This window comes from Numenius arquata, chromosome 14 (assembly GCF_964106895.1).
Source record: "Numenius arquata chromosome 14, bNumArq3.hap1.1, whole genome shotgun sequence".
In the NCBI taxonomy this organism is placed as follows: Eukaryota; Metazoa; Chordata; class Aves; order Charadriiformes; family Scolopacidae; genus Numenius; species Numenius arquata.
The window spans coordinates 10322716-10333547 of record NC_133589.1 but is presented as its reverse complement, the minus strand read 5'-3'; the positions used below and the strand labels follow the sequence as shown (position 1 = coordinate 10333547).

The following is a 10832-nucleotide window of genomic DNA, read 5'->3' as shown; positions in this document are numbered from 1 at the left end:
AATGGAAGGGAGTTCTCCAGCAGATTTCAACACTTAAAATCAGATTTTGCACAAAGGAACTCACTCACTGAGCGCTCATCCACTGAAGAATAAACACCCCCAAGTTTTCATAGCAGAGCGTTACTTGCATGATTTTATGTAAGCTATCCTTTTCTTCTTGATGTTTAATGTACAAATAATTCAGTGGGGTTGAATCTTTCAACCCTTCTCTTGTCCAGGTAGTGAGCACCTAGCAGAGCCTGAATATGTGCTGAAGCAGTCTGCCTGGCACTCCATGGGGAATGGAGGGGATTAAAGCCTGTTCTGAGATGGCACACCAGCACCTGTGAGCATATTTGTTTATATTATCTAGAGGCAAGAAAGAAACCACTCAGCTGAGTCCACAACACACGCTCTAGATCAAGTACTCACTGCTGGGTTCTGCTGTGATACTTTTTCCACTCTCTTTCAGCCCAGGCAACAATTTCTTCAGAGGAGTCCTCTTTCCTCACTGTCCACAAGTCATCCACGCACAAGGACTGCTGACAGCCTTTCCAGGCAAGCCTGAGGAACACACAGACTGCTGTAAGGTAAGCACAGAAGAATTTATTGTGCCTGTAAGATTGTCAGAATGGAGGGGCTTTAAGTCAGTGCACCACAGGCAGCACATAGGGACTTACTTATATAAAACACTATTCGGGGCTATCCTTTCCCAGGATAAATATGAATGTTCAGGAACAGCAGTTTTGCTTCAAGTCCCCACGCTTATCTTCCGTCAAAATAATGAGGATTTGCAAGTAAGCCCTAATTTCTAGTCCATACTGAGAGCTGGGTCTTGGGCAGCGGAGGACAAAAGTTCAGTTTAACTTACTCTGTGGCTCAGTGAAACACAGATGAGGCCTTATCATAGCAGATATTAGGCCCAAGGTATGTAATCATTTTAATTCTCAATGCTAAGCAGCAGGCTGGGCCAATGTCCTCACTCCCTATTTTCCCCTTGCCCATCACTTGTTACAGGAGGAGCTGGCAGGCAGATAGGGCTATGGTTGGTGTACAGTGAACTTCTGAGATTGCTGAGGTCTATTTCAAGACTGGGAGGGCACCGGAAGGGTAGCTGGAAGGGGGAAGAGAATTATCTAGAATCACAAATTTGTGTTTTGAATTACTTTGAGAAAAGCAAGTTAAATTTTTATAATTTGATCTTGTAAGAATACCTCAAAACCACAGAGAGAGAATTTAAATCCTCACTGCATAAGCTAACTTGGAGGCTGAGATGTACTGGCTGTCATCTACACCCTCTCTTATGCTGCTGTTTTTTTCCTGGTATTCTAGCAAAAACATGTCTTTTTTTTGTGTGTTTTCTTACCCAGAGAACCACCAGTATGTGATTTTGGAAAGAAAAGAGCTGCTGGCTTCTGGACACTGATGGGAGGAAAAACATGGGTGATATTTATATATAGAAAAGGGTATGTGTCAGATGAATATAATTCCCTTCTGTGCTTCCCCAGGAAAAGCAATCAAAAAGTTATACACCACCCCCCCCCTTCATTGACCCTGACAATGTGAACGTATTGTGGAGGATCAATGGGATTGGGAGACTTTGGAGAATTAGACTTTGAATAATGTCTCAGATGGAGAAGCAAAGAATATCATTCTTCATACCCAAAGACATTAATTTTCTGAAGCACAGGGCTCTGCCACACTCATACCTCAGAGTACTGCTGCACAGGAGAGCAGAGGGAAGCAGTATGAGCCCTATTTACCTATAAGAGCCTATAAGATGAGTATGGATAGAAGAGGTTTTTAGTTTTTCAAAACATATGCAGAGAGACAGGGTTCTGCTATTCCAAATTTTGCCTGTTACATTTTAAAACCGTCAGCCTTTATACAGAATGATGCATCTTTTATCTCCCAGATAGTTGTGTTCCTGTGTATCCCCATAAATTTAAATTCCTGTTTGAGCAATGACGCAATGTGTTATGAAAAGCTACATTACACTTACAGCATTGTTGTCAGCTTTAGCGAAGAAGGGAGGGTGATCAACTAAGCAGAATAACACAAGTTCTCCTAGCACCAGGCTAGCATAAAGGTAAGTTGTAACGTGGCGGAAATGGTCTTCCAGGAAGCCCTAGGAAACAGAATACTGTTGAGAATGAGGTAAAAACCTTCATGTGAAATCAGCAGAGAAAGATGGCTTCTCACATTCCCCCAGCCAGAAGCTCTGAGTTTCGGTTTGAAGCATGAGTTGCATTTATTTAAACTGTATTTATGTAGAGCTGCTTAAATAAATAACTCCTGAAACTGGAATATCAGAAAATGCTAAATAATGGACACATTTGTTATTTATAACAATGGTTTTAAGTGAGGCTCCATGAAGGGCGCTCTAATTAACTTTGTGAATGAGAAAGAGAAAAACCAAGGAAAAAGTCTGAGTATTTTTGGAACTGTATTTTGGCTGCAAGAAATGGCAAAGTGTTATTTCTACAAGAGGCCTGGTGCCTGAGTATCATTCAACACAGCAACGTATCTTGAGAGGAACAAGCAAGTTCCAACTGTCTTTTGTTTAGTGGCTGCATGGTTTTCCCCTATTACTTAAACACACAGGTAATAGGAACTTTTGCTTACTCCGTGTTGTGATGGGACTGGAAAACAAATCATACGAAGAGCGGTTGAAGGAGCTGGGACTGTTTAGTATGAGGAAGAGGAGGCTGAGGGGAGACCTCATCACTCTTTACAACTACTTGAAAGGACATTGCAGAGAGGTTGGTGCTGGTCTCTTCACACAGGTAACTAATGACAGAACGAGAGGGAATGGCTTCAAGCTCCAACAGGGTAGGTTTAGACTGAACATTATGAAAGAATTTTTCACAGAAAGAGTGGTCGGGCATTGGAATAGGCTGCCCAGGGAGGTGGTTGAGTCACCATCCCTGGATGCGTTTAAGAGACGTTTAGATGTGGTGTTGGGGGATATGATATAGGGGAGAACTTTGTAGTGTAGGGTAGATGGTTGGACTCGATGATCCCAAGGGTCTTTTCCAACCTGGATGACTCTATGATTCTATGAAAGGTACAACTGTTTGCCTGAGGAAAACGGCCACTGACAATGCCTCAAATGTGTAAACCCAGCCAGTACACAACTAAACATTTACCACAATTACCTAAATAATAAAGAGGTATAATGTATCAACATATTTATGATGATACAAAATCTGGCATAAGGTCAGTTTTTAGTGACAGCGTTTATATTCAGTTTGCTCTTATTCATATCTGAAGCCTGTCCTGCTCTCAGAAAACCACACTGTCTACATTGAAAGGGATATGACAAAGTGGAGATGACAAAGTGTCATCAATCATTTTTCTCAGCATGTATCTTGAGAGGAATTTGGTTCTCCACCTCACAACCAATGAGCCCTGTAGCTTAGAGACTTCATACCCCTGTGTGTTACAGGTACATGATTTCACTTACTCTTTCCAGGGCATGTTGGACTTTGGAACTAAACATCACAACTGCAGCCATGAATGAGAGCAGCCAGAAAACCAACAAGATGCCTGAAGACCGGATGCCCATCATTCTTTCTGCATGGATAAGGTACATGGCAAGGATCTGCAAGAAAGTACAAAGTTGTCCAAATAAATAGCTGGTAATGGAACGCTGAAAGTATTATCAATTTAATGGATACAACAGAGAAAAATCAGTTAGTTTCTTGCCCAAATGTTTCAAGATGTTCACAGCTGCAGTATGTGTTCCTAAAAGGCTAAAACTGAAAACCATTTTGCACTTGAGAATGTCTCTCCAGAAAGGGCAAGTAATAAAACTACACATGGGTCAATGACAGAAGGGAAGGATAGGCATTTAGGTTGAACAGAAATCCCATTTCACTCTAAACCATGCTAAATCACATACCGTTGTTATAAGAAACTAGATCTTGTCTTGTCCTTGTGAGACCTCTTTCTAAACGCTACTGCTACCTCGGCTCTTGCGAGGTGTACTTTGCCCGCAGGGCTCTGTGCCGGAGCTGTAGGCCCCGTGGTCTGCCCCAACTGCAAACCCCTCCTGTGTCACACAGCGGAAACTCACAATGCACGTCTCCAGCCTTCTGCTCCCCTTGAGCTCTACTTGTGCTCAGAGACATTGAGAAACATGATATCTGCCCCAGGAGGGCTAAGCTGGGCCACACGCAGACAAAACAAAGGAAGAATTACCATTGTGATTCCCACCACGGCGGGGCTAATGAAGAACACCGGAGCCCGTGGGATTCCTTGGCTTATCTCCCACAGTGCGAAGAAGACATTAGAAAAACACAATATTACCAGGATGAATCCAAGAACCTGGGTCAGAGACAGCAAACACACGTTAGAATGGACTGAAATGATGATGGGACGATCTACCAAACTGAATGCCCCAAGCATCCTGGCTGTAAGGCTGGAGAGGTGGAGGAGCAGGTTTGGGACAGAGAGTTACAGGAGGTAGCGGGGAATTGAATGGAAGTAGAGAGGAGAAGATCTGACAGTTCTTCCTAAAACTTTACTTGATTTATTTACTTACCTAACTTTATTTACTGACCTAACTTTACCCGAGTGAGTAAATGTCAAAGCAAAGACAGACATGGATTGTCAAAAAAAGAGTTAATGATTTAGAAAAATTAAATTCTGCATCAAAGTTACGATAACATTAGGATCAAACCCCATCCTTCACCCTTACCATTTTGGTTTTGAAGATGTGGGATATCCTGATATAGCCATTGTTTTTGTGTTGAAGATACAAGTAGTAGAAAGGAAAACAGATCCAAAGATAGACACAAGGGATCCAAGCAACGACTGTACTCTCAAAACACCAGGTAAATCTTGGGGTGCTTGTATACCATGTCTGGTTCCAGTCCTGTCACAGAATCAACACAGAAGCAAAACAGTAAAGCTAATGTATGCAGAATTTCCCCAGCTAATGGAAGTTATTAATGCTACAACTGAGATCTACTATAACACTAGAGAAATTTGATTTAGAGTTTCAGATGTAAAAAACCTTTGGCAACAGAGGGGCTGCTGGAGAATAGCGAGGTGTCACAGGTGTGGGAGGCAGGACTCAGCAGTAGCATTTTAGAGGGAATGGAAGTAGAAGGGAGGGGGGGGAATGGTTGGAAAAGTGAGAGATGCCAAAGAAAGGACATCATGTATCAGAACTAGAGGGAAAAAAAAAAAAAAGAGAGGAATTTTAAGTTATTGAATGTGGAATGAGAAAAAGTAATTTGGGAATGAAAAAGATTATCAGCATTTGGGAACTATCGGAATAGTCACTAAGGAAAGACCGGTGAAATGGAGATTAGGAGGAAAGCAGCGTCCCAGTGCATAAATTGCATCGCAACTCCATTTTCTCAGCTGTATTTATAATCCAGTTGTAGGGTTTTTTTTTTGAATGAACAGTTGCCTCTCATCTACTAGCATAAAAATACAGCAAACTGTAGATGAACACGCGAGCGTTATTTTATTTCAGCAGCTATTGGAGGTGCTTTGAGTCCTTTGTGATGCAAAGCAAGGCTAGTGGAAAGGAATCACTTGATGAAAAGTGGAAGCAGATAACAGCTCACTAATTATTATGGGAGTTTATCAAGCTTCAGGATGGGAAATCCACGTGAGACTGGACTGATGAACTCATTAGAGCCCTCTTAAAGGTATTTCTGTAGTGGGTCACTCAGCAGACACTTTCTGAAGACAATAAAGGGACCAATTTCAATACCCTTCCAGCAGTGCAGCTGGAGTGCCCGCTCCCACGCAACCCTCGCCACATTTACCGGAACGGGATAAAGTTCTCTATTTGGGTGAAGATTTGTCCCTGGGAGGCAAAGTCCATGACACCAGCAGCCCCTGATGGAATACGCTTCACCGCTTACAGCGTGCCACCCGCCTTACTCCAACCCCGCGCTGGCACCTGCCACGGGCGGAGGGTCCGTGGGTACCGGGCGGGTGGGGAGCGGCCCCCGGGCCCCCCGCGGGAGGATCCCCCGCACCCCGCGGCCGGGCCGGGGCTGGCCGCCGCCGCCCGTTCCCTTCGCTCGGTCCGGGCAGGGCCCCTGAGGGGGCGGCCGGGTGCCGCGGCCCTCACTCGCTCACTCACCCAGAGCCCGGCGGAGCCTTCTCGGGACCCGCACAGCGCACCGCCCGCCACCATGGTGCCCGCCGAGGGCGCAGGCGGGGCGTCACGGCTCGGCTCGGCGGGGGCGGTCCGCCTGCGGCCCCGGACCCTCCGCTCGGTGCCCCGGGGCGCGCCTCAGCGCCGGCGGGACGGGCCTGTCCTCACGGGGCAGCGGCCGAGGGCCCCGTTCGCGCCGGGCGTGTCGGGGGAGCCCCGGAGCGCCCCGTCCCGTCCTGGCTGGGGGCGGCGGCAGGTGCCGCGGGGGCAGCGGGCAAAGTCCGGCCGGGAGCTCCTCGGGGACACGGCCGGGTTGGTGCAGCCCGGCAGCGGGATGGGACGGGGGCTCCGGCACCGCTCCCTCGCCTCAGCCCCGGCGGGCAGGCCGGTGGCGTCGCCTGGGGGCAGCGGCGCGTTGCCCCAGCCGGGAGCGGCACGAAGGAGCTCGGGGTGATCCCCGGGGAGGGAGCGGTGAGGGCTCCGCTGCGCGCTGTGGAGAGCTGCCGGCGGAGGCGGGACACCCCGCGGCGGGCAGCGGGCCCGTATCCCGCCGGGCCGCCAGGGGGCAGCACCCGCCGGGCCGGGGCGGCTCTTCCGGCGGCGCTGAGTCAGGGAAGCGGCGGCGGCGGCGGGATGCGGGCCTGGGCGGCGGTGCTGGTCTGCGGGCTGGTCTGCGGCCTGGCGCGGGGCTCCGAGGACATCGTCGTGGGCTGCGGCGGCTTCGTCAAGTCGGACGTGGAGATCAACTACTCCCTGATCGAGGTGGGCGCCGCCGCCCCGTCCCTCCTCTCCCCCTCCCCTCCTCTCAGCCGGCCGGGGCCGGGAGGGCGTCCCCTGCTCGCTGCCCGGCTGGGAGGGCTCGGGCTGCGGCGTGACTTCAGCCCCTTTGCCCCGGCCGCTGTTTGAGTTGCCTGGTTGCGGCGTGGTGTCGGTAGCAGTGGGGCTCTTCTGTAGGCGTTTTCTTCCCAGCCCTTTGCCGGCTCTGCCCGGCAGGTTGTAGTCTTCTCGCAATTAACCTTTTCCCTGTGACCCCCTGGGGACACCCGAGCGCTGCTGTGCGAGAGCACTTGGTTAGAGAATGCCTGGTTCCAGCTTTGCTCGCGTTTTTTTAAAAATATCTTTTTTTTTTTTGTTTGTTTCTTTTAGATTAAGTTGTATACAAAACACGGTACTTTGAAATACCAGACAGATTGCGCTCCAAACAATGGGTATTTCATGATTCCCCTCTATGATAAGGTAAGAAGCTGAAATGCCTGTGCTGTCTCCTCTGTCGGAGGCAGGAGCAGCCCCCACGTCCTCCATGTTCAGATCTGCCGGCAGATTAAGCGTCAGAACAGCACCCACCCGTGAAACGTTTGAATCAGGACATAATTTAGTTTGTTTTGGACCAAACATCCAGCTGTTTATTTTTGTACTCGCTATTTTATTTCTCAGTGCTAAGTGTTATCATGAGAAAAGGCAACTTTAGCTGCGGTGTTGCGTTTGTGCTGTTTGTGTGACTGTAGCACTGGGAGCCTGAGTTACTGCCAAGAACCACGTGCTACCAGCTGTACAAATACTGCACGAAAGGTACAGGATTCTACAGAGTACAGATAAAGCTTTCAGATAGAAATGAAAATAAATCTGTACGAGAATGTGTTTTGATACGACTGAATTGAAAATAACTTGAATGACTAATTGAAGGTATTAAAAATGTCTTAAGAAAATAATGATACAGGAAGCTCAGAATGTGTCAGAAGTTTCATGTCTATTTAGGCTGGAAAGATGTTTGCGTTCAAATGAAATGCAAGCTGCCTTCAGGTGCTGTAAGTGTTTTGCTCTTTTAAAGAATAGGTGAACCTAGGGATCAGAAATAGAATCATAGAATGATTTGGGTTGGAAGGGACCTTTAAAGGTCATATTTTCCCAAATCCTTCCCTTCCCAATCTAAGAATGCAAGGTGCTTTCTAATCTCAGTGAGCTCATTCGTACGTCTTTGAGCCCTTCCTGAAGTTGGATGAACTTCAGAACATATGTGGCAGAATGTATGTAGTGCCTACTGATTTAAAGAGGATCTCTGTGTAGAGTAATACCCTTTTGGCGCAAAGCTTTTAATAGGATTGAAGTTTTTTTTATCCTATGTTTGGGCAGAGTGGTTGAGTAGGACCTCCTGGTGGAAATACTAAAGGATGATTTAGAGCACATCTGTTGGGGCAGGTAGAGATAGATTTGAACACTTTCTAACACTAAGCTGCTTGAACACAAGCCAGGTTTGGTCTGGAAGCGGTATAAACATGATGATACTTAATTTTTGCTCCTAGCTGGCTGGATGTGAGCCCAGCATCCCAGCCTGTCTGGGTAGATATTGCTGCTGCTTTGAACAGAGTATCTTGGTCAGGAGGAAAGGAGAACAGGCCACTTGAATCTTGTGTTACTCTCTGCAGCATGGTGCTTGTGTTCTGACTTTCTTTTTTCATCCTTTAGCTAAATTGAATTTATATCAGTGGATACAGTTATTACTTTTTTTTATTTTTAGGGGGATTTCATTCTTAAAATTGAGCCTCCCCTAGGGTGGAGTTTTGGTAAGTGCTCGTATGTCTTCTTACAATAGGACAGTGTATCTGCAGTGTGGGACTTAGATATATCTAACTTGCAGTTAGCAGGAAAAATCAAGTGCTTTTCAAAAGAGATAAGCCCTACTGTATGGTTTTAATAATTAAAATGTGCTTATTGTACCAGAGGAAAATAAAGCTATAAGGTAGACACTAACAAAGTAATGCATGAACTGATCTGAAGGAGTGTGGGATTCTGACAGAAATTGCTGCAATGGGAGGGGGAAAGAGGATTTTCAACATCAGGATTTGTGGATGCTTTAACTTTGCTGAGGCAAGCCTTCCACAGCAACAATTTTATGCTTGAGTTAATGCATTTCTGTGAGAATTTTGTAAAGCTAAAGTAAAATTGCTTCATGACCGCTCTCTCACTAACTACCACGCTGTTTCATTTTTCTTTCCCTTCAGAACCAACCAGTGTAGACATCCATGTGGATGGCATTAATGACATTTGCACAAAGGGAGGTGATATTAACTTTGTGTTCACAGGATTTTCTGTGAACGGAAAGGTTAGACTCCTTTATCTTTATTTATTCCATCTTATGCTAATTCTACCTTTATAAAAACATTTTATTTTGGCTCTGCAAATTATTTTTATCCACTTATACTCTGGTTTCTCTTCATTTTGACAGGTTCTCAGCAAAGGTCAGACCTTAGGTCCTGCTGGAGTCCAGGTTGTACTGAGACATGCTGGCAGTGACATAAACATACAAGCAACTATTACACAGCCTGGAGGAAAGTGAGTGTGGGTGGTGCATACTGTTCATTTACACAAGATTCTTTCAATTCTGCTGTATCGACTGGGTTTATAGTACTTCTGAAATATTTTTCTAACGTATATAGAGTCTGAATTGTTTTTCTGTAGACAAATGCTTGTGACTATTTCTGAAGAGATGTAACCCCTTTTTTTTGCCTTACAGGTTTGCTTTCTTTAAAGTGCTTCCTGGGGAATATGAAATCTTTGCATCTCATCCTACCTGGATGTTGAAAGAGGTTAGAGCCTACAAGAGTTCTGGTTTACCTGTTCAGTGAGGGTGGGTCTGTTAGACCTTGTCTGGATCAACTGGTGGGAGGAAGGGTTTTTGTCAGTGTACAAAGTTAATGGAGTGTTCGTAAACTTAATTTAGGTAGTCAAGAAACTGCCTCCTGCAGTCCCTGTTTGGAGATAGTGGAGCCAGCCAGGGAATGACTGGCAAATGAGCTCTTGCATTTGATCATCTAATCTTATACATTTTGCAGGAGCTCGAATATTATAGCAGATGCTGGAATCCTTCCCCCTCAGATTGCTTCCTTTCTGAGGAGCTCAGAGATCCTGATCAGTTCCTAAATCAGTGAAACAGGAAAAGTACTGTTTTGCAAAGTGTCTTTGTGTTTTGGATAGCTTGTGGACCCTCTTTGAATACTGCTGCTCTGGCTTCTGTTTCTGTTGTTGAATATACAGCTTCTGATTGTTATGTAGGTGCTCTAAATGAGATCTAATGCCTACTTTGATGAAAATGTATGTGTTTCTGTATTTCAGTCAAACACAGTGGTACGAGTGACGAGTTCTAATGCTTATGCTGCTAGCCCTCTGATCGTTGCCGGCTACAATGTTTCTGGGTCAGTAAGGAGTGATGGAGAACCAATGAAAGGGGTCATGTTTCTCCTTTTTTCTTCTTCGGTCACTAAAGAGGTAATGGTATCAGTACCTTTTCAATATGAGTATGGACATAAATAAGAAGCATCTAAGTAGATTCATAATGCCCTGTTACTCATCTCTGTCCTTCATTGAGCTTGGCTTATAGAAAACAAACTATACAGCCTGTCAAGCTGTATTTTTTGTTGGGTTTTTTGATTATCTTTTTTTCAACAAGGCCCTTGTAATACGACATTGTGTACATGCTGAGTGTTCACATCACCTCCATGGAGTTACTCAGATGTGTAACACAATAGCTATCTGTTTAAATGTTGGCAAAATTGAGGTTTAAGGGCTACATATTTTTTGGACAGAAGAAATTAGAAAATTCTTTTAATTTCAACTCTTTTGAACTTTTCATTATTGTTGTCAAACAACCAGGTTCCTCAACAATCAGGCTGTTCAGGGACATAGATAACTAAGACCTGAACTGAAACAAGCAACAAGTGCAAAATATAATATG

At 45.5% G+C, this 10832-nt stretch overlaps 2 protein-coding genes across 2 annotated transcripts in view; one reads left to right on the top strand and one right to left on the bottom strand.

Annotated features, from left to right (window-relative positions):
- Nucleotides 1–407: 407 nt before the first annotated feature.
- Nucleotides 408–5333, bottom strand: LOC141472001 (multidrug resistance-associated protein 1-like). The gene is made up of 7 exons (XM_074158753.1): nucleotides 5283–5333; nucleotides 4682–4858; nucleotides 4183–4308; nucleotides 3446–3583; nucleotides 1812–1817; nucleotides 1346–1401; nucleotides 408–543 (listed from the first exon to the last, which is right to left on the bottom strand). Exons 1-7 carry the CDS (start codon nucleotides 5331–5333, stop codon nucleotides 408–410), a joined length of 690 nt encoding a protein of 229 aa, XP_074014854.1.
- Nucleotides 5334–5592: 259 nt separating this feature from the next.
- LOC141472000 (BOS complex subunit NOMO1-like) overlaps nucleotides 5593–10832 on the top strand; it is a 29209-nt gene continuing 23969 nt past the window's right edge. The window contains 12 exon segments of the mRNA XM_074158752.1: nucleotides 5593–5605; nucleotides 5719–5844; nucleotides 5847–6293; nucleotides 6296–6439; nucleotides 6442–6575; nucleotides 6578–6865; nucleotides 7250–7339; nucleotides 8619–8664; nucleotides 9103–9203; nucleotides 9327–9433; nucleotides 9615–9687; nucleotides 10214–10366. Coding sequence (XP_074014853.1) covers nucleotides 5593–5605; nucleotides 5719–5844; nucleotides 5847–6293; nucleotides 6296–6439; nucleotides 6442–6575; nucleotides 6578–6865; nucleotides 7250–7339; nucleotides 8619–8664; nucleotides 9103–9203; nucleotides 9327–9433; nucleotides 9615–9687; nucleotides 10214–10366 — 1722 coding nt within the window.

What these genes read in the sequence shown, in the direction of transcription:
- LOC141472001 (XM_074158753.1), bottom strand. Translation starts at nt 5,333, where the DNA reads ATGCAATTTATGCACTGGGACGCTGCTTTCCTCCTAATCTCCATTTCA. An exon ending in TCCTAATCTCCATTTCACCG is followed by an intron (nt 4,859 to 5,282) that starts GTCTTTCCTTAG and finishes ATTCTGTGACAG; the next exon opens with GACTGGAACCAGACATGGTA. An exon ending in CCGTGGTGGGAATCACAATG is followed by an intron (nt 3,584 to 4,182) that starts GTAATTCTTCCT and finishes ACTTTCTTGCAG; the next exon opens with ATCCTTGCCATGTACCTTAT.